This window comes from Sinohyriopsis cumingii, chromosome 11 (assembly GCF_028554795.1).
Source record: "Sinohyriopsis cumingii isolate HCF-2022 chromosome 11, ASM2855479v2, whole genome shotgun sequence".
Lineage (NCBI taxonomy): Eukaryota > Metazoa > Mollusca > Bivalvia > Unionida > Unionidae > Sinohyriopsis > Sinohyriopsis cumingii.
In genome coordinates, this window is record NC_142971.1 from 38,543,447 (window position 1) to 38,571,418 (window position 27,972).

Consider the following 27,972-nt stretch of genomic DNA (forward strand, 5'->3'; position numbering starts at 1 on the left):
GAATTCTGCGGGTATCATTTACAAAGCGTTCGTAATGGTTCTCTTGGCCCCCTCCCGTGCTTGGTTTGTCACGTCGGTGTAAGAGGAAAATCGCAGTTGTGTATCAATTGTGGCGGAAAGCGATACAGGGAACTAAAACGCTATTACGATAAACGAATAAAAAACGCCGTCATCGACCCCACCGCCGACTTCGTCATCAAAACCCCCCAAGACTACGTTGAAAGATTCATAATTAAACCAAATAATAAATTAGACAAGTAGTATTATTATACAAATGGACCTAGAATTTCAGCCGCATCCTGTGCTCGTTAATTACGAGGCATCTCGCGACGGCATTGTTAGAAACCGCAGACTGAAGAAGCCGGTTGGTACCGTAAATAATCACGGATATTTGGTTCCGGGAAAAAAATCTATCTTGTTCATAGGGCGGTATTTGAAGCATTTAACGGATTAATCGAGAATGGGCTTGTTATTGATCATATTAATAATAATAAGACTGATAATTCTCTTACAAACTTGCAAGCTATCTCGCAAAGTCAAAATACCAAAAAAGGGGAAACTGGTAAATACTCAAAGAAAGCAAAACCCGTAAAGTCATTTGATACAACAACTCACGAGGAAAAAATATTTCAGTCGATGAATGAGGCAGGAAAATATTTTGACATTTGTATCGCCTCAATACGAAGAGTAGCAGAACGAGTATATCAAACAGCGATCTCAAAAAAGACGGATCACAGAATTCGATTTTCATATATAACATCAAAGGGAGATAACTCGTTTTGTGATAGCGTCGCATGACAAGAGTTACGTCCCTTGAAGTCCAATTAATGTTGCGATTAATTAATCATTTTACGATGAAAACTAATGAAATACACGCTGTTATCTAACAGCTGTATTCTTTTTTTTAATGTTTTATTTGGTTTCATTTAACTGCCGTGAAACACCATTAATAAGTATTTAACGATTCAAGGGAATTCAAATTAACACACACCTTGTGACTGACGCCGCTGTATTAGTCACTTTATATATAAGATGACTCGTTATAAGCCTGGGGCTTTCGAAAGCCAATTCAACTAATCAAAACTAACCCACGCTCTTGACCCGGGCGTGTGGTTGTCTTTTGTTCACAATCATGCAACTGGGTTAATTTAATTGGGTTGCTTTTGATTGGTTGAATTGGCCGTAGAGTTCCGCCCCGCCGTTTTATGTTTGTGCTGTCTTGTGTCGTCCCATCAATCATTTCATTGTAAATATATTCATCCTTAATTAAGTACATGTAGTGATGTCCCCCAAGCATATCTTCTGGGCGGTCTACGATGACGTTTGTCACCCTAGGCCTCCCTCTCGGAGATGTATGCTTTGGGGTTCCAAGATATGAATGTCCTTAATTAAGTATATGTATATGCCTGTAATCTGCCACAACACTCGAGTGGAGATCTACGGCATTGTACTGTCCATACAAAAAACGGGGTCAAAAATGACCCCCAATAATTTTATTAAAATTTTTGATATTAGAAATAAGATGTTTATAAGAATAATGAATATCGAAGACATCAATAATATATTAACTGAGATTTCAAAATTAAAAAATCAAGGAATTGAATTATCTGATGGTCTCGACAGTGAAAAAATATTATCCGATTATGAGATTATTAACGAACAGTCGAAACGGGGGCGTTTTACCCTGGCCCGCGAGTACTTTTTTATAAAACGATTACAACATACGATTAATGAGAACCTGTACCACAATGACGCAAATGCATTCATTGGACTATTCACTGCCGTTGAAATAATACGAAAAAAACTCGGACGTGTTTATGAACGACGCCGGGAGATTTCTAGTAAGATCAAAAACATTAGAAGGATTATAGACGAAAACTCCGTGGAGCCCCCGATGGTACACTCGGCGGAAAATTAGAAATTTGCTGAGCAATTTACAATAATGGTAGGTGAATCACTTACTACTCGGCTAGCCAGAGAGCGACTAGCAGCGCTTAGAAAGTTTATACCGTTACGAGACAGAGTGAGAGAGAAACTTCAAACGCGACAACAAATGCAAACTGATTTTGCTGTTGGAAGTGAACAGTTATTTGCCCCGGTAACTAAAGCGACTAAGGATGTTACGGCGGTAACTGTACCCGTTCTTGGTGCGCTTGAAAAGATAGCGGCAGAGACAAAACAAACAAAAAGGTCTTTAGAAACACTCCCTGCAAAAATAGCGGCTGCTACAACACGGAGGCCACCACCACTCGCTATAACCGAACCACAAGAACCTTATGTTACAATGACCGACGAGGAAGAACTAGGCGCTACTGCGAAAGAACCAGAAGAAGAAATACCCGAAGAAACACCAGAAGAAGAAATACCGGAAGAAAAAGAGGGGAATATACCCCGTATTGTACTCAAGAAGAGCACAATAGATCAAATTAGAGACTTCAGCAACAGGGAAGAATTAATTAATTTTACTGCCAACAATTTTGCTAAGAGCATACGAGATAAGAAGCATATCAATAGCGGTTACGAGAAAAATATAAAGTCGTTAAAGGACTGGGCAAGAATAGTGTATTTAGCAAGTAAACATAAAGATGCATTACCACATCGTAGTAAATCCGATTACGACGCATTCCACAAGGAAGTTAAGAGTATAACACCAAAAAAAGGAAAAGGATACTCTGTTGGTAAAGAATCCTACGGCGTTACCTGTCCTAATAGTGTTCTCAGTGATATATCACGGCTGGAAGTACTAATCGGAGGAAAACGAGCCGGAAATAACTCTCCGGAAATAATCAATGAGGCCGCTGATATTTGCAAGCGGTTATTTACAGGCGGTATTATGGACATTAATGCATATCGAACGCTCATAGACGAGCTCGTGGATGATTAATTGGAAAACTGGTGTTTTTAATAAGGATGATCATACACTACAACCACGATAAACCAGTACTCGTCTACGTGGTAAACTCGCGATTGCCTGTTTACCGCGCGTACTATGGAGATGGTCTCGGTAGCACCATTGCGGGGTTATTTACAAGAATGGCTCCAAAAGTAGCGCCGTTAGCCAAACAATTAGGAATGAAGGCTATTGATGTTATTCGTGATAAGGGTATTAGTGCCATTGGAGATGTTGCCGGAAAGGCGTTTTCTGCCGCGCGGGACAAACTAATGTCGTTGGTGAGAAGAAAAAAACAAAAACCACCGGTGATGCCATCAACGACAGTGATGCCTGCAAATGTCAGTAAAGTAATAAATAACGCCGTGGAAGAAAAATTAGAGTCGTTGGCGACTTCGCCATCCGCCGATGCGGCAACCAACACGCTCATGAACGCGATAGCGGGGAGTGGTTTAAATTCAAAGAATTTACGACGAAAAAATCGCAATTGAAAACATCAACATGATAAATAATAGAATGTTTGCGCGTACCGCTGATCCCGCGTTTGATATGGATGCCCCAGTGCGCAGGGATGATTCTGTCCGTGATTATCAATATTATTCTTATTATGCAGCGCAACCCGACCTACGATCGCGAATTGAACTTCAAGTCCAAGATACCAGTAAATACTTTCTGCCGTGTGAAGCGTTTATCGAAATTGAGGGAGAACTCGTGACAAATGCCGCCGATAATACACCATACGCAGATGACCATCGTGTTCGAGTTGGCTTCGTCAACAACGGTATCATGGCGTTATTTGAGAGCGCCAGATATCTTATTGACGGGCGAGAAATTGAATCAATAGAACGCGAGGTTGATGTTGCAACGACGATAATTGGGTTGGCGAGATACTCGGATGATTATACAAGATCGGCGGGTCCATCTATGATGTTTGCGAAGGACACCACCAATAACGCTGACCATATTCAGTACATCAACGTGCTGGCGGAAAGAGATACCGCAACTGACCCACAGGCTGAAGCAGCCAATCCAGACCGCAGAGCAAGACCAGGCGCTAATTTTAATATTATAAAAAGCATCAACAATGATTACAATCTAGGATTCGCAGCACGAGTAGGAATGTTGCAAGGACCACGCCGACAGTTTTCATGCGCGATTCCACTCCATCACATATTTGGATTCTGCAGAAATGTCAGAAAAGTTGTCTATGGGGCTAAGCATACAATCGCGCTGACGCGAAGGGGCGATGATAACAATGCAATATGGCATGCTGCTGGCGTCGCTGCCGGTAAAGTCATTTTAACTAAAATGGCATTGTGGATGCCGGTGCTGACTCCATCAGTTACCACGGAGGCACGATTGTTAGCATTTATGGAACAGGGAGGGAAATCGTTGTTGAGTTGGCTAGCGGTAACAACTGATGCTAAAGAAGATAACGTCGCCGATACGTTTACATGGCACTTGGCGTCAAAACAGGGTGTTTCAGCCCCGCGTCATATATTCATAGCGCTACAGAATAGGGAACGATTGGGCAGTCAAGAACGCAGCCATATGATATTTGATCAATTAGGAGTCAGGGATGTTTCGCTGAGAATAAACGGACAACAGGAACCATCCGAGGATATACAGCTTAATTACGGCGACAACCATATCGCACGTGTGTACCATCGATTGCTGTCGTATATGGGTCGTGATCAAAACGTCGACACTGGTTTGCAAATATCACAACTTGATTTTAAAAACCTGTATCCGATTTATTATTTTTCGCTGAAACATCTTGATTTAACGAGACAATCCGTCGTTGATATACACTTCCGAGCTCGTATAGCCCCGGGTGGTGTTAATTATAGAGCGGTTGCTGTCATTCTCAGCGATAAATCAATGCTGCTAGAAGGTGTTGGTGGACGAATGAGAATCGTTGATGCGCCAGTGGAAAACATGTAATTGAAAGCACAAAACGCGTTTACAATAAATGTCGTATAGTGTCGTCAGTGTAGAGTTGACTGATGGTCAAGTCAAGAAATTACGATCAAAGTCGGCTAAACAATGCGGAACCACAATAACGCTGAAGCCGTCGCAGATGGCGGGTGGTAATCATAAGATATCGTTGACGGCGCGTCAAATAAAACATTTCAATAATGCGATGAAGAATAAAAAGGGTGTTCAAATAGATTTTTCAGCCGCAGCAATTAAAAACATGGAAAAGACCGGTGGGATATTTCCGCTGTTAGCTGCGATTCCGGCATTAATTGCCGCGGCCGCACCAGCAGTGGCTAAGGCGGCGGCGTTGGGGGCCGTTGGTACCGCGGCGGGAATGGCATTGAAGAAGGCAACCGGGAAAGGCTACAAAAAAAAACGACCCGTAGCCGGAAAGGGTCTAAGACTACCGGGAACCCCGTATTCATGGTATTCGGGAAAGGGTCTAAGACTACCGGGAACCGTTTATTAACGCAGGAGTCAATGACTCCTGAGTCAATGACTCCCATGTCTAATTTTGATTTAATAGACGCCGCAAACGCGTTAGCGATAAAAAACTTCAGAGGTGTTTTTATGAGGGATCAATTACCGGCGGCCCCAAGGAATACTGAAACCGGTATAATTAACCTCGATGGGTCCTCCGGAGCGGGAACTCATTGGGTTGCATACGCGATTGATCCGCGTGCGATCGTCTATTTTGATTCATACGGGTTAGCCCCGCCGAAAGAGTTTATGCGGTATATCCGGGCGTGTTCAGCCCCGGCGTGTTCAGCCCGGGTTTTTTATTCCACGCTGCCAACACAGCAGTTAAGTGACCCACCGATATGCGGCCGTGAGGTATTGAACGTACTCGCGGCGATTTCATCATCGCGAAAACCACCTCATGTGGTTGTAAACGAATACACTAGTAGGGTCGTAGAAGCTCAACGGATTTTAGAGAATAACATTTACAATAATAATGATTGATATTTGGGGACGACCGGTTTCGGCGCTGAAAGAATCCACGGAAACGGCCGCCGCCGACATAAAAAAACTAATTGAGGATGAAATCGCTGATATGTTGAATTTAACAAGTGTTGACCCGGGCGAAATAGTTGTATTTCAAGACCGCCAGGGTAAATTGAAATCCGGTAATATGTCACTGAATGACGTTTTAACACGACAGCGTGATGCCGACGAGGGCTCTATCGCGTTGTGTACCGCCGACGGACGAATCAGACCGGGTGGGCATATATCAGCGGTGACATTAGTCCAGGACGGTTTTACAAGGTTAGATAGATCGGTGACCGAACTTGACGCGCAGGTGAAAAAATCTGCCACCGAGGTGAAAAAATCTGTCGCCGAGGTGAAAAAATCTGTCACCGATATACAACTCACTACCGCTAGTTTTTTTGGAACCCCGACGGTAACCGAACCGAATCTTGCAACAATAAAAAATACTATTTTGGAGTTTACGACGCTGTCGGGCCAATTTACCTCGTTACGAAAAAATGTTAACAGGATCGATGACAACTTTGATAAATTCCTTGGTAAAAAAAATACCAAACCGGATGAAATCACAATAACTATAAATGATATCACTGCGTATGGACAGGAAATAGAAACAATCAAAACTGATGTTGCAACGAACAAAAGGAGTGTAGACGCGCATGAACGGGAAATAGAAATAATCGGTGCTAATGTTGCAACGATCATAAATAATGTAGACTCGCATGGACGGAAAATAGAAATAATCAGAACTGATGTTACAACGATCATAAATAACATGAACGCGCATACACAGGAAATAGGAACAATCAAAACTGATATTGAAGCGGACAAAAAGGGTGTGGACGCGCATACACAGGAAATAGGAACAATCAAAACTGATATTGAAGCGAACAAAAAAAATATAGACGCGTATTGGCGGGGAATAGGATTAATCAAAACTGATGTTGCAGCGAACAAAAAGGGTATAGACGTGCATACATATGAAATAGGAACAATCAAACTTGATGTTGCAGCAAACAAAAAAAGTATGACCGAGAATACACGGGAAATAGAAACAATCAAAACTAATGTTGCAGCGAACAAGAATAATATAGACGCGCATTGGCAGGAAGTAGGAATAATCAGAACTGATGTTGAAGCTATTAAAGACGGACTACCGAGAGTAGCAGAGCAATTCGAAAAAATAAAAAACCCTCATGAAAACATCATCAACACAGTATACACAATTCGGCATGGATCATTCGATTGGACTCCTACACAGAATACAGTAAATATCACCGCAACTGTTAAGGGTATTTATCGATTGACACTGGTTTCAATGATGCAGTTTAATATATTATCGTCGAGTTCATCCGGGTTTAACAATACAATATCAACAATTATAGACAAGAACGCAACTGAACTGTTTACAATTTATGCCGTTGATAGAAATCTAGCCGGGGCAAACATTACATGGTATGTGGAATTTGTAGCGAATCTAAGTAATTAAAAACACTAGCTCTTTTAAAATAAAAATGACCACCAAGGAAATTGAATCAGAGGTATCACCTACGTCACATCAATATCGATTCGATACCGCAAAAGAATTTTCCGCGAACTTGAAAACGCTTTCCGAACAATACCGTGCAAAAATAAAAAAATACCGTCGTAAAATAACCGCCATCGACGCGGTCGTGTACTCAGTGTCGGGCATAGTAGCTGGCGCCGGTGTTATTTTATCCACGGTAACCACGATAGCCCCGATCGCTGTTCCAATCGCTGTTTCCGCGATGACAACAGTTGCTGGAGTCGCCAACGCAATCACTAGGAAGATATCATCGTGTTTTCAGAAAAAACTCAACGAGTACACAGTAAAACATCAAATAGTATCCGACGCGTACTCGAAATTATCCGGGTTGATCTCGTTATCGATTGATAATTTGTTCGTATCCGATGTTGAATTCTCCACGATGGTCCAGTTGTATAGCTCCGCGATGTCAAAAATCGAGGATTTTCAACTGGAAGCCGAAACCACCTGGTTGTTGAAATTAGACACTAAAGACAACGAATAATAATAATGTCGCTGAACCCCGAAGGGTTTCAATTACTTCAGCGGATCGCGGAGAACACCACTCCGGTACAAACAAATATGATATCAATAACGTCAACGAAACCCGAATTCAGTGTGAACTTCCCATCGCCGGTTCCAGTAAAGGAAATAGCGCTGGCAAAATTGCGAGTATATCACAGTTGGCCTAATATCCGAGCGGACGCATTTAACGGACAACAACCTAATAACTCGCTGGTTTTTACACGGACAAATAAACCCGATGGGACCCCAGACTGGGAGGAGGTTACAATACCAACTGGGTCATACCAAATAGAACAAATCAATAAAGAATTTCAACGCAGGATAAAATCGATCACAGGAAAGGAATCAAAAATCGCTATTACGGTTCATGAACCGACGTTATCGTCGACGATTGAAATAAGCACACCGGGGTATATGGTTGATATCTATAACAGTTCAATAAGAACCATACTAGGTTGGCCTAAGAATCCACCTCATGAAAACCCCGCGGACTTGTACACGAATGAGCAATCGTATCATGAGATTATTCCCACTTATCAAGGTGTTTTGTCCACTACAAAAAACGCGTTATTACCCGGCAGGTTTATATTTCAAGACAGGAATAACATGCAATGGTATTTTCGGCATAGGGCACATCCTGAATCGCGCGCCACATTCATAATTAATTTAAGTAATATCACTAATGCGTTTGTCGAGATTAATCGTATTTGCCAATTACAACTAGAACAGCTACGGAAAACAAAAGCACGAAAACACGTTGAGGTGTTAAATCAACTTATATCAGACATGGAATATATTAATGAACGAATCATCGGGACAATATCCGCTAACAGCGATGATAATAAACAAAAATTCCTAACCGAGTATAATATCGCAGAAGCCGATTTACCCGATTTCAGGTTTCCAGAATACAACGCGCCAGAACTAAGAAAGTCTCTTAATGATTCTCTCAGTTCATCAACTTATATCCTCAGACACGATAACGGAGATGATGGTAGGCATATTGCCCCGTACAACGTAAATATCGCATCGGTGATAGCAATCAATCTAGTATGTGATGTTATCGAAGGAAGTTACCAGGTGGATACCAAGCAATCAAATCAGGCTCAACAGGGGTATATCCTTTATTCATTTTCACCAACAGCCCCTCCGGGATTTTTAATCGTTGAGAGTCCAATTAATCCGGTCTATATGCGATGTCATGATCGGTTTTTAACGAGAATTAATTTTAGACTTACCGATCAGTCAAATAACCTAATTGATCTACAAGAGGAGGAGTTAGTGATCACTCTGTTTGTAAGATCATAAAGACTTTCATTGTAAATAACTCCTTAGCAGCAGGGGGGGGGGCAATGACATCGACGCGGTCGTTGATGTGCTTACCGGACGCTGACGACGCTGGGGATCGGCGCGCAGAAGGTGTTAATTAAACCAAATGACGATTGGACGATCCCCCAACGACGTCGTCGTTTTTTTTTTTACCAGGCGCTGACGACACTAGATCGTTGAGTGCAGAAAGTAATAATTAAGCAAAATAACGATTGGACAAAATGTCCGATTCGCCCCCCCTGCTGCTCATCACATACATTAAATCCACAATACAAGTAATTCCATCGAAAATATGCACACAGAGAGATTTAAAATATTAACTAATTTTGTCACACATAGGTCTGAATTCATTGGAAATAAATAGCACAATCACGTAACAAATGATGAAGCACATTTACTTTTCAGTACATCCCAAGTCGGTAAAAGTTGGTTTGCGTTTTAAGTCACAATTGGTAGCTCTTGTAAGCATAAACTTTTTTGCTGCAAAAAGGAAACTTTCATGACACAGTCACGTTGGAAAACAAAACAATCCATCAGATTCCATTGCTTTTGTTTAAGTTTGGTACGGACTTCCTTTGAAGAAAGATTCTTTGTTTTTCTTGAAGATTGTAGTCTGCTTTCTTTGATCAAGTGTGCAAATGTTATTGAAGCTTCTGCTAAAGGACATCTATGGAGAAACAAACAAATGCCCATTTCTTATTGTGGCGGAAACATAAAATAATTGTATTGCATGGTTGAGACCAGTCTTTCCATTTGCTTAGTACGTTTTTATAACAATCAGTGCTTCAAAGGTAATCTGTTTTCTTTGAATTTCAGCAAACTATTTTATCTGGGTACATTTTTTAAAAAAGGAATTGGCTGTCGTTTGGTCAATTGTAGTTACTGTTCCTCCCTGCCTATTGAATAGACCAACAAGTACAATTATCTTCTTTTGGTTTATTTAAATTTTTTTACATTTGTGGTAGTGTAGTGATGCTGCCTTCCACACATGCATCAAAAATTATAAAAGGGTCAGTGGACAATAGAGACGCAGGTGTTCTGGTCTGATGACAGGGATTAATACAGAAAGTGTGACTGTTTTGAAGGATTTAATTTTGACTGATAAGAAGAATTTGTTTATGTAACAAAGGTAAATTTCAGTGTTTTTTTGTCAAGTTTGGGGCCTCTCAATTTCTCCACTCCAAACCAGTGGTTGTATATAGGAATATAAATAGCCAACAATGTTGCCAATAAACAAACAAAAATTGCCAGATGATATATTTGCTTCAAATAAGGAAACAAAATCGCAATTTGTGACATTGGCGAAGCCCTGCACGATCCATGAATAAACTTTTTACACATTATTTTTAGTACTTTTAAGAGGAAAAAAATATTTTTTCATGTACGAGAAAAATACATGGAACATTTCAGGAGCCATGCCACGATCGTCTTGTGCGTGATCTCTCCCCCAAAAGGATAATAAACCTTTTAATTTTAGTGTACGAGAAAAATGCATGTATATGAAATTCTGGTATGCACGGCACGACTGTGTTATATCCAAATTTGTGTTGTAGTGGAGCGTGTTTTAGTTGGGTCACACTGTATATAAAGTACATGTTTTTCTAGTGGTATACTAACTTTAAAGGCCTGGTATACTTCAGTAGGAGAGCTTCCCAGTCCTAACAGTTTAAAAAAATATGTGGAGAAAATACCACCAAAAGGACAGTTTATGTGGGTCCACTTCATATGAAGCATCTTGGTGTCATGAAAGAATGAATGTTTTTGAAGTGTTTGTTTTAGATTTTGTTGTTGCAATTTTTCTTTTCTTGTTAAATAGTACTTTACATTCATATGTCGTAACTGTTAAAATTCATTCATCAGAATGATATGCAACAGAATATCTAACATAGATGGTATATGAAACGACCTGGTAATGAGATGGGTGGATTGCATTTCTTATTATCTTTGTTTTAGGATCTTCAAAGGGTACTTGTCTACCTTTTATAGTCAGTGGCCAACAGGTGGGTCTGGTACGGGAAGATATATTGGAACATTTGAAACCATACACTGACGTCTTTGAGATCCAAAATACAAATCATGGACAGAACAATGGCCGCATAACACCTGGTGTTTATCTTCTTGAGAAATACCAGTCCGTAGAGGAGAGGAATGAGGTGATGAAACATGTTCTGGAAGACCTTAGGAAGAAAAATGGTTTGGTTAGTCTGCGTGGCTGGAGAAATGAGGTAATAAAAAGTGATTTTTTTTTCTCCTTCTGTGCAAAGCATTTGCAGTTATATCACTTGTTGTTTTGGGGTTTAATGCCATTTCTCAGCACAAGATAGGCTGTGTATGGCAGCCAGTTTAAGTGGTGGAGGAAGAATCTGGGAAAAACCTGGTAAGAACCACTGACCCATACAAAAGCTACTGGCAGCTTTCTCACATTTCCATATTGGGCAATCATGAGACTTAAACCTACATGGACAGAGGTGAGAGGGAAGTGATCATTAAAGTTATGTGCTTAGGCCAATCATCCACCCTGGGTCCCTATGTTGTTGTGATAAATCATGATGTCATTCTTTATTTTCACTTTCTCAACTTGAGAGGTAAATGATAAAAAAAAAATGAGCTGCACACATTTTTCTTTCAAGATATTTTAAAATGTCATAAGTGCACGTTAAGAAAATATTTTTGCCCAAAATCTGAAAATTTATTTTATAATTCAAAGATAGAGGTAGCCATGACAGCTAAGTTGGTAGAGGCTCAGACTCTTAATCCAAAGGTCACAGGTTGGCTGCCTTGGTGTGTCCGTGAGAATGAATCCTTCATTATGCATGAGTTTACAATAGAAAAATCCATCCAGTGGTCAGAATTTTGCATCAGAGACATACACAAGACTTTGGAGGAGCATCAGAAAAAAAATTATTATCCCAAGAGTGACATTTTTCTATTCAACACCCATTCATATTGAAGAATCATTTCCCTCACATTCCTGACTGTAAAAGGAGAATTAAGTCAAGACGTTGTATTATCGATACTGATGTTACTTTTGAACACTAAAACATCCATTGAAAACTTCCTTACCTTACAGTAGAGTGTAAAACGTTAGGTTTACACTGAGAAATTGATAAATGATATTTAAATACTTAAGCTGAAAATATTAATCCTAATTATATTTTGTAAGTTGTTGTTTTAGAATTAGCATCATATGCTTTGTAGATTCTGCGTAAAGACAGTAGGTCTACGGTAACAGTAAATGTATCTATTTGCTGAGAAAATGTGTCACATCGACATGTATATTTTGGTCAAAGTACTTTACAGAGCTAGGCTAGCAGTAGTTGTATTTTGGATAGTGCTATGCATATTTCGTTGTGTGGGATAACTATATAATTTTAGAAAAAGCAAACAATTAAAAAGTGTCTGCAGGAATGAAAAAGTAAAACCCAACATTCTCAGATTATTTTTATTTTAATAAAACCCACTAATACTTTGCTTGTGACCTCATTTTTGTTTTTGTATTTTTTAAAGCAGAATGTCATCACTGAAATTACTGTTATTAAACTTTGTACATTTTGTGAAGCACCTAAATTTCTCGGGATTCTTTGCTCTTTCACAATCAGTGCATTTCAATCTTTCACAATCAGTGCATTTGAATGTATTGTAGTGGACTGGTCTTTGAATATGAAACAGCATTGTGTAAATCTGTAAAAGAGCATTCTGCACTTTGTACTGGAACTGGGCTGACAGTAAGTTACTAGTAATGTAGTGGATGTCCACTTTTACATAAGTATATTGCTGTAACATTCTAATTGGTGCAATAAAACTTAATTCAAACATTATGAGATATGTCAAGAACAATCCATCATGACTGCTTTTTCCAGTCCATGTTTTAAACAGTTTGGAAGGGTTAAGTTTCACTGTGAGAACATGGAATTTTTGTAATCCATGATTCATATACAGTACGTGTCAGTCCTGGCATATCTTATCGGAAGAAAGTGCCTGTTAAAATACACCTTTACCGTAACGATTTTCTTGCAGTATATGACATAGCATACCTATTCTTAGGTTGTTGTTGTGTTTGTTTTGGTTAAATCAGTCTGTGTTTTATTGGGCATAACCATATTGGGGAGAAGAAAAAACTGCCACATTGTAGAGAAAGGGAGCTAACTCTTCAGTTTGATACATCCAGATTATGGGGACTGTTTATGACTGGTTATGTGTAATTATTATGATAAGCTTCAACCACACGACATATACCCAGGTAATAATTTCTTTCGTATGTATTTAAGTATTAAACTGGATACATTTTATTTATTTATTTTGTTTTAATACCATTTTTAACACATTGTTGGCTTTATGTTGCCAAGGTAATGGGAACCAAGTACTTTTCCCAGGACAATATGAGAAAGCCAACTCAGGCTGCCCTAGGTGGGCATCAGACTGACAGATATTATGATTTGGACTCTTTTTCAACCAAGCTGCTACATCTTTCATCAGATACAGTAATATGGATATTAATTATTGCTTGTAATGTTCTGTCTCTTGTTGCAGACATATGATGTCAGATGCAAAAGGTCGGATCCTGGGATGATGAAAATGGAGAGATCTGGTTGCTGTAAGTTGACATAGAGCAGTCAAGTTTTTTTGATGTAGAAAGAACAAATTCCTTTGTGATGCATATTCCTCCAATTGTAATTAAAGTCTACAATCTTTAAGGTTGATGCACAGATATAATTGTTATAAAGGCTTCAATTTTGCCTCCATTCCTCACCAGTATTAAGAGATTGTGTATTTAGAACATTTTATATAAACAGATGCATATACATTCTCACATCATTTAAGAAATTTCCTGTTGTACTGGTTTTAAAATTAGGGTTTGTAGGTAGTTTTTATATATAAAAAACCAATGTATATACTTTAATGATTAGTATACATAATGTACTAAGCACTTCAAGTAATTGGCTAAACCAACTCTTATTAGATGCACAAATCAATTTCGTGAATTTTTAATTTTGTAAAAATTAATTATTATTTTTAACATATGATAATGATTAGTATATATAATGTTCTAAACATTTCAAGTACTTGGCTAAACCAATTCAATTAGATGCACAAATCAATTTCAGGTGTTTTTCAGAATTTGTTTTTCTAATTGGGGGATGGGGGGTTGGCAAAAAGTAGGAACAGTTGGCCAACCAGAAACACATATTTTTTTGGCCTATGCAGGGTACAAAATTTATATGTACACTAATCACAGTATTCCTTTATTTGGACCTGTACATCTTTAAGCTAAGTGCAGAATACATGCATACATGAATCAAAGTAATGCTTTATTTGGACCTGTACGTCTTTAAGCTGAGTGAATACATACATACATGAATCACAGTAATGCCTTATTTGGACCTGTACATCTTTAAGCCAGGTGCAGAATACATGCATACATGAATCACAGTATTCCTTTATTTGGACCTGTACGTCTTTAAGCCAGGTGCAGAATACATGTATACATGAATCACATTATTCCTTTATTTGGACCTGTACGTCTTTAAGCCAGGTGCAGAATACATGCATATATGAATCAGAGTATTCCTTTTTTTGGACCTGTACGTCTTTAAGCCAGGTGCAGAATACATGCATATATGAATCACAGTACTGTTTTATTTGGACCTGTACATCTTTCAGCTGAGTTAATACATACATATGTGAATCACAGTACTGCCTTATTTGGACCTGTACATCTTTCAGCTGAGTGAATACATACATACATGAATTACAGTAATGCCTCATTTGGACCTGTACATCTATAAATTAATCTGATTATTAATAGAAATAATGTCTCGAGCACCCAAAACTTAAAAGCTCTTCTGTGTACAGGAACACAACAACTGCAATTTGAATGTTAGTCTCGTAAATGTGTCTTGCTGGACTCAACATTTTCGGTGAAGTGATCATTTCCTGCAGTCTGAATGATATGAAAATAGAGTGAAGAGAGCTTAGATCATCATGGCTTACATCTGAGATGGCGTCTACAAGCTAGAGGTGATACAGGCCTCTTTCTAACTCCATTTTTAGAAAAAATTAAAGTCTGATAAATTTGTTTTTCATGTGTTATAACTGTAAAAACCATACTGTTTTGCAGTCAGATCGTTTATAGATTTCCGTTTAATGCAATAAACGGCCGTCAAACATGGGCTGGTATTTTGGACTTTGTAGAATATATGCTCAATTCAGCAATTTCAAACTTGAAATTAAATGTGGGCAGACTTGCTCCACAAAGAAATTTGGATAGTTTGTTTATCTGTTGTGGGCAGACTTGTGGTCTAAGTATCATCATGGCTGAAGGTTTGAGATGGTGACTAAAAGCTAAAATATTTACAAATTTTACTGCCTAGAACTGGCACTTTGTTATTGTTACATAGTATTCACCCCCATGTTGGAGTACCATTGCATGAATGGATCATCATCATGATGGGGTTTTCACTTAAAGACTTCTTACGATGTCTAGATAATCCAAAATGAAAATGGTGCCAACTTGACATCTGATATGGCCACCACAAAAGGCATCTTGAAATTCTTATTGCTACTCCTCCTGAATAGAAAGATTTATTGTGTTCACTGTGTTTCTTGTAAATTTTTTATAAATGAAAAATAAATATTTTATTCCAAGTAAAAAAATGTAATGTATACAAAAAATTAATTACAATATTGGGGAAGACATCATGCATGAAAAAACATAAAAGACCCCAACATTCAGGACTCCAAAATATCTACATGATCTTCAGTGTTAAATTACATGCATCATATGGAATTGTGCAAAAGCATGCACTTGTATATGCTGGATGAATTTGGTTATATGTGTGTGTCTTGGAATAGACAAATTCAAAAATGGATAAGTATAACATGGACTAAAGTGTGTCGTCACATTTATTATTCTTTTACCTGGTGATCCAGGTAAGGTCTGCCCCTATAAGAGAGACATTTCAGCTTTTCTTCCTGCCATTTAGTTCAGTGTACCACATTATCTCTGTGTAACCTAAGTTTTTGTTAAAGATAAAACAGTAATAATGTAAATAAAATTTATTCAAAATGCTGCCATACTCCTTCATTGCAAAGATATGTAATGAAAATCTTGTCCTACATCCAGTATGGCAAGCACAGTGGTGTGTATCTTGTCGCTCATGAATATCAGAGGTAGTTTCAACACTCAGCAGTTAACAACAAAAAGTATTTCATTATTTGAAATTATTTTTGGACAGAAGAGCTCCAGTCCCATCCAGGGACTTATTATTGTTATCATTATTATTGTTATTATTTTGATTAATATTATTATATCAACAGATTGTGTTTAGTGCACTACAGGCAAAATCATCAAGTAAATGTTTATATTCTATCTAAAAGTTATGTTCCACACATAGTTAATGTATTTGCTCACCTGAATCCTTCCTTAAATCTGATCTTTGTTTTATGTATGCAGTACAAGACACCAATTTCACTACTAATTGACAGCGTAGATATGACTGAAACAGAGGTGTGACTCTTTGTATGGCCAGCTTGTATAATTAGACTTAGGCCTGTCATGAATACGGAATTAAATGAAGCTCAGTATGGCTGTTGTTAGTAACACATGAACTGAAACTTTGATTGCCTGTACAGGCAAGTTTTATAAATATTGAATATCTCTCTGCAAAGATTAACATATTTTTAATAGCAGTAACATATTACCTTCCAATATTACATTGCTTACCTTTGGGATGCTTCATGATTCCTTCCTCTATTAGGATGGAAGGTTCTAGAACCAAGAAAAGAACCTGGTCCCAGTCTGATGCCAATGTCACAGCTTAAAGCAGGGGAAGCCATTATTTTGGTTAGAAAACACCTGGCTGTTGGCCACAGCAAGCATGTAACTGTTACATACATGAATTTTATATAGAAAATTTGCCAGAAGGAATGACTGTTGTGACTGTGTGGTGGTTTTATGAAGGTGACCATTAGAATAGGTTTGGATGTACTATTTAAAATCTTTTGTCATCTGTTTCAAGTGCAGACCTAATAACAGCATTACTTTTGCAATGAAACCATTTTTAGGTTGATTTTTTAAATCTAAAAATGCAGCCTTGTGAATTAATAATTTAAAAAAATATATATTTTAAGTTCAGCAAATGATTTATGGATATCAATGGAAATTCAAGGTAAAATGTAAAATATATTTGTATATTTAATCTTTTTTCAACATGCAGCTGTATTTGGAAACACGATAATTGTCTGTGAGTACAAAAGCATCACCTCATACCATATACATGACATCAAGAAAATTTGAGAGGGAGCAGAATGTTGTCCTTTTAAGTTTGTGAACAGCAGATGAATTACGTGATCAGCTATTGTAAAGTCAGCACACACTTTGCAGCTCCAAGTGTTGTTGACAATGCCACTTTTTACCCATAGGTATCATAGCAATATGAACTCTATGATAGATTGGACATAAAATGTGGATGTTACCTACATTTCATGTTAAATAATGACAAAGTCTTGCACAGTTTTAATAATCAGTTATAGAAGTTGATAAAGTCAGTGAAAAGCACACAATTACCAGTGTTTTCTACTACAAAAATGATTGCACAATTATCTTCTAAATTGATTGAATTGCCTATTAAAAAATGCAAGCATGTGAAAATTGCACAGTCATATTTTTGAGAATAACAAAACTTGGTACAATAATATTAACAAAGAACAATTAGATGTTGTAGGCACCTGACTTCGAGATCGACCAATATAATCAAGTGAGTTTTCTGAGTTAAGAAATGATTTGCTTTTATTGATTATCTAATTATTAAAAACATCTTAACAACTGTCCTTGGCAAGGTTGTACCATGGTTAACATGGCAGTTTTCGGTATTCATTGTATTGTTGATGCTGTTACATGTATCTGTAATGCATACGATGTGCCATTATAGACCACTGGTTACAAAACTTGGTAGCCATGAGGAGACCTTCCCCCTACCTTGACTTGAAACAATCATATTTAGTAAACTGAAAAGAATTTGTGTGCAGATTGAAAATCTGAATGAAATGTGTCACTTCAAGCCTCAGTAGAATCTTGTTCTGACATTTCCTGCTTGCGGGAGAAATGACCAGAGAAGTATTGGTAGGAATACACTACAGTTTTACGGGTTTGATGATTTGCCTCGTACAGAGAGCACCGCATATGTTGCAACAGAAAAGACAGAGCACGTTCTAGATATGACTTTCTGCTGCCTTACGAATAGAAGCAAATTACATGACTTTCTCTCTTTCTGCTGTCTTATGAATAGAAGCAACTTCGAATATAGTTTTTAATGGTGGCAAATTACATGACTTTCTTTCCTTCTGCTGCCTTATGAATAGAAGCAACTTCAAATATAGTTTTTAATGGTGGCAAATTACATCTGAGGTTTCTTTTCAACTTGATGGAAAAACAGAATGTGCTAAATAATTCTCAGCCTTTTCCTCAAAAACAAGCTTTAAACACATTATATTCTTAGATATGATGCAAATAATATAATACCATATTCACTCACACTCACATATTCACTGGCACAGATTTCTGGGTAATGAAAGTGTGACTTGTACATTTGTTTAGCAGTTCAAGTTTATAGAAAGAAGAATTATGGCATTTTCACACTCTGTGCTAAGAAGCCTTTAAAACATAGATGTGTAGTTTTTGAATGGCAGCATTTTTTTGGGAAAAATTCTACATGTGACTCAGAGTGGCCATTGTATGCAGTACTTTAATGTTAACGCCAAACATCTACATCAAGAGTACGAAAATTGGCATTAAGTACTAAGGCATCTCTCATTATTCATTGTATAGTTTGCAGTATTCCAATAAGTATGTTAAATTTTGAAGTAGATGTTCTTGTCATTGTTTCAACATTTTTGAAACCTGTTTGCAATAACATACAAGAATATCAGCAAGCCTTTGTTGAGGTCATTAAATTTTGTTTCACAAATTTGGAACATGCAGCTTAAAGTGTGCTAATTTACACTTTATAAAAATAGAAACTCAGAATGTTGATAAAGTTAAAATTGGAATGAAAAACCCTGCCAACAGCTTTTCAGTTTCTTTTGATTGCATTGGATTTAGGAAAGTTGGAAAGCATAATGGATTATTTCTTAAGCAGATGCAGAGGGCAAAATACATGGATTTAATTTTCTTTCTTATTGTCAGGTCTGTTTGGAACAATGCAGTATGGTGTCCACATTAATGGGTACTTCTATGACAAGGCTGGTCAGCTGATGATGTGGCTAGGACGGAGGTCAAAGACAAAGCCAACATACCCGGACATGCTTGACAACATGGTAATGACCTGAACGTGCAGGTTGTATATCTGCAGATTTGTGGATATCTTGTGGTCAGTCATGTCCATCTCTGATTGAATTAGTGCATGCATCCTCTGCCCATTTTTATATTTTCCTTGTAACTTGAATTCCACACTGATTGAATAAAGGTGATCATATTTGGTACGTGTTTCACAAGGATTACATGGCAACAAAGGTTTCAGATCTTGAATGCAACCAAGGATATCCATCTTGACGTAAACTAGTGACTGATTCAACCTTATTTCTGATGTAAGTTTTTTTCTGCCTTCTCCCTGAAGAGATCCTTTGAAACAAGTCCCAGACACTGTGCCTAATCAATCTGCGATGTTTTGAATATTATAGACTGTGAACAGAACCTACCAGAATGTTCCTTAGAATCCTTCTTGTTAATTTCATTGTCCTTGTTGTAAATTTCAGTGTGCTGGTGGTTTGGCCTCGGGCCTAGGGATTATGGAGTGTGCCATCAAGGAATGTCAGGAGGAGGCTTCTGTTGAGGACAGATATCTGAAGAATCTGAAATCTGTAGGCTGTATTAGGTATGTTAATGCTTATTAGTGGCCTGGTTCTGTTAGGTATGTTAATGCTTATTAGTGGCCTGGTTCTGTTAGGTATGTTAATGCTTATTAGTGGCCTGGTTCCATTAGGTATGTTAATGCTTCTTAGTGGCCTGGTTCTGTTAGGTATGTTAATGCTTATTAGTGGCCTGGTTCCATTAGGTATGTTAATGCTTATTAGTGGCCTGGTTCCTTTGGGTATGTTAATGCTTATTAGTGGTCTGTTTCCATTAGGTATGTTGGTGCTTATTAGTGGCCTGGTCCCATTAGGTATGTTGGTGCTTATTAGGGGCCTGGTCCCATTAGATATGTATATGCTTATTAGGGGCTTGGTCCCATTAGGTATGTTAGTGCTTATTAGGGGCCTGATCCCATTAGGTATGTTAGTGCTTATTAGTGGCCTGGTCCCATTAGGTATGTTAGTGCTTATTAGGGGCCTGGTCCTATTAGATATGTTAGTGCTTAATAGGGTTTTGTTAAGAGCTCCATACATTTAGAGAGTGCATGGGAAAATCTTTCACTATTTTTTTACTACAAATACCATATAAGGCAGTGTGCTCATTTGTTTATTACTTTCTGTCAATCAGTATTCATAGATTTTTCACGATATCTACATAAATAAATGCAAAGAAAATAACACTTTTTTATAGTAAATTTTGGACAGGTCTTAAACTAAGTTTTGAAATCTAGATCTGTGTACTTAAATTGTTCTGGATATTTATTCATTAATTTTTATATTTAAATAAGCAACTTTAGCTTAAATATCAGCTTGATCAGTAAAATAGTATTCAGATATATCTTCAATATGCTGTGAGGTCAAGTCAAGTGTTTCTTGCAGACCTTGTTCCAATAATAATGTTTATTACAATTCAATAGAAATAGAAAATATAATAATGATGATGATGATGATGATAATAATAATGATAAATGCGGGTTTGATATATATATATATATATATATATATATATATATATATATATATATATATATATATATATATATCTTGAAAAGAATTTAATCAGTACTCCACCTAAATGGATGGTCATATCAACATGGATGGTCATATCAACATGGGGTTTTCACTAAGAGACTTCTTAAATGTCCGGTTGGTCCACCATGGTCCACCAACTTGAAAATCCAGAAGAAGTCGTATGATGTGATAGTTGGTACTAAATGAAAATGATTTGACAATCTGGTCCACCATGGTCCACCAACTTGAAAATCCAGAAGAAGTCGTATGATGTGATAGTTGGTACTAAATGAAAATGATTTGACAGTCTGGTCCACCATAGTCCACCAACTTGAAAATCCAGAAGAATTTGTATGATGTGATAGTTGGTACTAAATGAAAATGATTTGACAGTCTGGTCCACCATGGTCCACCAACTTGAAAATCCAGAAGAAGTCGTATGATGTGATAGTAGGTACTAAATGAAAATGATTTGACAATCTGGTCCACCATGGTCCACCAACTTGAAAATCCAGAAGAAGTCGTATGATGTGATAGTAGGTACTAAATGAAAATGATTTGACAGTCTGGTCCACCATGGTCCACCAACTTGAAAATCCAGAAGAAGTCGTATGATGTGATAGTTGGTACTAAATGAAAATGGTGCTGATTTGACAATCTGGTAACCAGAAGAAGTCTTATGATATGATGGTACTAAATGAAAATGATTTGACAATCTGGTAGCCAGAAGAAGTCTTAGGATGTGATAGTTGGTAATAAATGAAAATGATTTGACAGTCTGGTCCACCATAGTCCACCAACTTGAAAATCCAGAAGAAGTCATATGATGTGATAGTTGGTACTAAATGAAAATGGTGCTGATTTGACAATCTGGTAACCAGAAGAAGTCTTATGATATGATAGTTGGTACTAAATGAAAATGATTTGACAATCTGGTAGCCAGAAGAAGTCTTAGGATGTGATAGTTGGTACTAAATGAAAATGATTTGACAGTCTGGTAGCCAGAAGAAGTCTCAAAGAAAAATTGGTCATTGACCAGAGGATCTTTCGGGATGACCTGTTGTCTTTTGTCCACTGTCTGTTATCTGTCCATTAGCTCAAATTTGTTATTTCTATTTCTCCTAAACATTTGGTCAGATTACCTTAAAACTTCACACACAAATTCATCCTAAAGTCATTTTGGTCCTAAATGAAATTGGTGCAGCTTGGACTTCTTGATAGTCTTTTTACCACTCCTCCTTATTGATGATCAGATCTTAACAACATGGGATATTTGCTGATAGACTTATTGTGATATTTAGTTAGCCCTAAATGAAGAAGGTGCCAGTCTGACAGCCACAGCAGTCATGTTGAAAATCTTAGTCACTACTCTTCCTGGATGGATGGTTTTATCAACATGGGGTTTTCACCTGAAAACTTATATGATATGTAGTTTATCCTGAATTAAGATGGTGCCAATCTGATGTCTGTTATGGCCACTACAGTGGCCATCATGAAAACATTTATATTTCTTCTGAATGGATGGTCATATCAACATGGGTGTTTCACTGAAAGACTTCTTATAATGTCTAGTTGGTCCTAAATGAAAATGGTGCCAATGTGGCAGTCTTGAAAATCTTAATTTTGCTACTTCTTCTGAATATAAAGTGGTGTTTTCATTTGTAAACATTTTATGTCTTGTTGGTCATAAATGTAAATGGTGCTGATCTCATGTCTAATATAGCCACTACAGCAGCCATCTTGAAATTCTTGAACATAATTCATGTTGAAATTAGGGTTTCAGCAGAAGACTTCCTATAATGTCTAGTTGGTCCTAAATGAAAATGGCACCACTGCTGCCATCTTGAGAACTTGTTATGCGACTCCACCTTGAATGGGACTTCTTATGATGTCTAGTTAGTCATAAATGGTACCAATCTGACCTGCAATATGGCTGCCATGATGGTCATCTTGAAAAAGTTATTGCTGCAACTTCAAGATGGCTGGCCATATCACCATTGTGCTTTCATCAGATGACTTTTTATGCTGTCTATTTGGTTTGAATTGGAAATGGTTTGCATTGGATATCCAATATGGCCTCAGTGGCAGCCATCTTGGAAATCTTGTTACTCCTGCAGAAATGAGTCATATCATCATGGGCTTTTAACCAGAAGACTTTTTTAAAGGTCTTTTTATCCTAAATTAAAATGATACTGAGCCAATGTCCAATATGGCAATTATGACAATTCTGTTGTTAATACTCCTCTTATATGCAGCCTCATTTTGACATGTGGTTTTAATCAGAAGAGTTCTTATGGTGTGTAGTTGGTCCTTAATAAAAATTATGCAGATTGACCCTCAGTTTGGCCACCATGGTGGCTATCTTGAAAATATGGATGGTTGTATCAAAATTGGGTTTTCACCAATAGTCTTCTTATGATATCAAGTTGGTCCAAAATAAAAATGGTGCCAATTTGACATCCAGTATATTCACCACAGCAGGTAATTTGAAATTGTTATTGCTGAAGAAGATCAGAGGTAATTTCAGTACTATGCAGCTAAAAGAAGAATTAGTTGTATTTTAAATTCCTGGAAATTGTTTTCACTCAGTAGAGCATCAGTCCCTTTGGAAGACCCTGTTTTATCCATTGTGACAAGTTCCAGGTCAGTGGCCATGAGACAAAATATTGTCCTATATTTACAGGTATTTGGGGAACCTGTTAAGTCAGAAAAGTAAGCCTTTTTATTAAACCCAATTTAGTATGTCAAAGTTCCTCAGCAATATCAGAGATATTTTAGTACTCAGCAGTTTAAAAAGAAGAAAAGTTTTATTTTGAATTTCTGGAAATTCTTTTCAGTCTGTTGAGAGGGTCTGACTTTTCAAAAGACTTTTGTTTCTTAAAACCCAAGCCTTTAGATAGGTCTGACTTCAACTTTTTGAGATATATGTGGTCCATTTATTGCCACATGCTTGTAATTGAGTAATTAGTAATGGACTTTGATCAAGCTTCTTCCAGGTGCCCTCTATAACTTTAGGATTGAGTGTAAGGGCCACATAAATGGAATTGGACAAATTGTAGCATGTTGGGGTTTCTTAATAGTATTTCAGATGATTTCAAGTGTTGGCAGATAAAAGATTCCAAGTTATCTTTGCTAGTCAAGGTTCCGATTTGATAACCCTATCTACACCTTAGTGTATTGAGCAGATATTTATGTGTTTCAGTCTGTGAATTTCATTGCCTGTGGCAGCAAGCCACTGCATCCAGTGAAAATTAAGTTTTTTCAGATTTGAACACTATTCCTACATGATCGAGACGAGGGGAGTACACAATTTGAATGGACTGTTAAATAAGCAATTTTCCACTGCCGGTCTGTGTTTGCACAAATACCTTTCACTCAAATAAACCTGTATGGGGTCATCCATTTTGTTCGTACAAAAAAATCTGGCAAAGCTTGACCCACCCCATACACATGCATAATTTTGTACTCGCACCCCACCTGCATACATATGCTTGACGCCCCCCCCCCCAATTTCCATAGAGCGGCCTATATTTAATCCATGCAGAAACCATAAAAGGATTAATAATATTAATGTGTTTAATAAAACAGATAGTCCACCGACGTTGAATGTCTGGCTGCATCAAAAAGTAAGCTGCATAACTTTAAACAGTTTGTCTAGTGTCCACTAAAATTGAAATGCTGACTGAAACCAGTTGAACAGGTTACGAATTAGAAAAATTATTATCGAGGTTTCACCCCCCCCCATTTCCTATGCATACGTACATTATCAGTAGACCCCCCCCATACGCAAGCATTTGCATGTGGGTTACTCCCCCCTCTTTGTGTACATGCTAAATGGATGGCCCCAAATGGCTTCTTTCTGGTACACAGTCATACTTTCAATGTTGAACTCACAAAATATCCTTTTTAGGTCAATTGCCATCACCATTTTCAGCCCGTGTACAATGCACAATGCTACTGGGTAGTTGGCATTACATACTAAGGAAAGCAACTCATGAAGTTCAATAGATGTCGCTAGGACAAAGCACCAATATATCTGTTCGATCTGCCAAGGCGTAGATAGGCTTATCATATTGAAACCTTGGCTAGCGAAGATGATTCCAAGTAGAAAAGAAATCGATCTCATGGCTTACTTTAAATTTTCTTGACCACTAAGCATCAGCCACATGGAGGAAATCAGTTTTAAAAATTACTTTGGACATGCAATACAGCTGCCGATCTATGGTCTTCAGTATTTCTTTGGTACCAACTTAAATTCTGATTGTCTTTTTAGCCACTGTTACGAAGACAGCAGAGGAGTCCATCCTGAATGCCAATTTGTCTTTGACCTGGAACTGTCTGAGGACTTTGAACCTAACAGTACTGATGGAGAAGTCGGTAGCTTTTCATTACATACAATAGAAGAGGTAATTGAACATTTATTCTTGAACATGAATTGGCAGATAGCAAGACACAGATGTCATTAGCACATAGCAAGATAGATGTATCAGAGCAGAAATCAATATATTGGTGTTATGGCAGTAAACAAGTTATTGATGTTGCAGAAAGCAATATATTGGTCTTTTAGCAGAAAGCAAGATAATGGTCTTTTAGCAGAAAGCAATATATTGGTGTTATAGCAGAAAGCAGGATATTGGTGTTGTAGCAGAAAGCAGGATATTGGTCTTTTAGCAGAAAGCAAGATATTGATGTGAAAGCAGAAAGCAGTATATTCGTGTTCTAGCAGAATGCAAGATATTTGTGTTATGGCAGAAAGCAATATATTGGTCTTATAGCAGAAAGCAAGATATTCTTGTGAAAGCAGAAAGCAATATATTAGTGTTATGGCAGATAGCAAGATATTGGTGTTAAATCAGAAAGCAAGATAATGGTGTTATAGTAGAAAGCAAGATATTGGCTTGACAGTAGAAAGCAAAATATTGTCAAGACAGCAGAAAGCAAGATATAGTTACCATGCAAGACATTTTAAATTTGCCCCATTTGCCACATATGAGTGATGAATGAGCTCAAAACTCTCAAATGGTAATTTTCTGACTTTACATGTTGGATGTAAGGCACCAGTGCTCAAAAAATGCAATGCCAGGACACCTCTAATTTCAGATCAGGCCCCTCCTGTATTCTATGTGAGATCCCTGTTGCATTTGTCAAAAAGAAATTTCATTTGCCTGAGAAAACTTTGCTCATGCTGACAAAATGTGGAAACTTATTTTCAGGATCTTACAAGACTAGTAAATTATTTAACTACCTGTATAGACCATTATGAAGATCATTTATTATACTTGTATCTAAAAGCTGCAAACTTTGTGTAGAAATTGAAGAATCTGATCTATGAATGGGAAAAAGATTGCATGAGTTACTATAATTAGTGCTCACATGGCTTTAACATATATGTGATTCTAAAATACCATTTTGTATCTTTTTTTGCAAGAAACCAGGTAGAACCAGTCTAGTGGGTACCAAATCTGTTCCAGCAATGGTTACCACCAGTGAAATATGCATGACAGTGTAATGGGATGAAGGCTAGCATGTTAACTGATTACTTTATTGTTGTAATCTGGAAAGTTTAGGCCAGATGTGAGATGTTTGTTGAGGTATTTAAAATAATAAATGTATCAAGTAGTGGCTTTTAAGTCTTTGATTAAAATTTGCTGATCCTTTGATGGATTCAAGATATAAAAAAAGGAAAGACAGACTAAAAATGATTTTGGCAATAACACTTAAGTATTTTGATTTTATTTTGTTATGGTCTTGTTTAATTGCTATTGCATTGTTCAAGCTGTTTGAAGTTAAAGTTTATGAATAATATTTCAGCTGTCCCTTGCTCATGCTTCCATTAGTATAATGAAACACTGGTTAAACATATTAAGTGGCACCTATGAACAACATCAAAAGTGTAAAACATTAACACATGCATCAGATGCTAATGGACATTAACATTGTTGATCCACTGAATAATAAGGACATTGTTTGAGAAATTAGACATGGCTGGCTGATAACATTGCTTTACATTAAATTTTTGGGGATCCAAAATAAACACACAAGTCAATTTAATAAGTTTTCATCTTTCCCTCTTTGAAGAGTAGCAATTGCAACATTATACGACAAATAATATTAAAAGAATGGGCAGTTTTTGACATATGAAAATTGGCATCTGGGCTTGTGGATTTTTTATTTCACAACACCAGCCCTGGGCCTGTGTTCAACAAAATTATTCTTTGAACACTGTGTAGCCATAAATATCCAATGCATTTCTTTGGTCTTTATGATTTCATAATTGTTTAAACATTCTATAGTCGCACAGTACAAGACAAAATAGGCCTGAAAGCCTACCTGGTCGACTTACTGAAAGAAACCTTAAATTATATAATTGGCCTGGGGTCTTTAGTGTATGTTAGTTTCTTACACAATGTGTTTTTAACTAAATAGTTTTGTGGCATTAACACATCAGTCCTTCAGAACAAAATATTTGTACTCTAGGGTCAGGTTTATTTATAGAAAAGATGCTAGCAACAACAAACAACTAAGAATTTCTTTTATAATTCCCCAATACTTGATTAGGGACCTGATGAAATAAAACTTCACCCTGAGATTTTACTAAAAATGCCCATCATTTAGGTGCCACATATTTTTGAACTAGTAAATCTGTTTGTCATTTATTAAATTAATTTGTAAAAACAATGGAAATAAATATTGATGTTAGTTGACATTCTGTTGTATAGCATTTTGAAAGAAAAAATGATTTTTTGTAAGTAATTATTTTGAGAAGAAGCAGTGAATCAAGGTACGATAATACTTGCATTAAAACAATAGCAGATCCAAAACCAGAAATGACACCTTTTCCAGTAGATTGAATAAT

At 37.2% G+C, this 27,972-nt stretch overlaps 1 protein-coding gene across 1 annotated transcript in view; it reads left to right on the forward strand.

The window, feature by feature from the left end:
* The window catches only part of LOC149787947 (uncharacterized), a 58,441-nt gene that overhangs the window by 21,015 nt on the left and 9,454 nt on the right, over positions 1 to 27,972 (forward strand). The window contains exons 3-7 of the mRNA XM_089974213.1: positions 11,211 to 11,482; positions 13,788 to 13,851; positions 19,441 to 19,571; positions 20,010 to 20,128; positions 25,390 to 25,522. Coding sequence (XP_089830339.1) covers positions 11,211 to 11,482; positions 13,788 to 13,851; positions 19,441 to 19,571; positions 20,010 to 20,128; positions 25,390 to 25,522 — 719 coding nt within the window. The remainder of the gene's footprint in view (positions 1 to 11,210; positions 11,483 to 13,787; positions 13,852 to 19,440; positions 19,572 to 20,009; positions 20,129 to 25,389; positions 25,523 to 27,972) is intronic.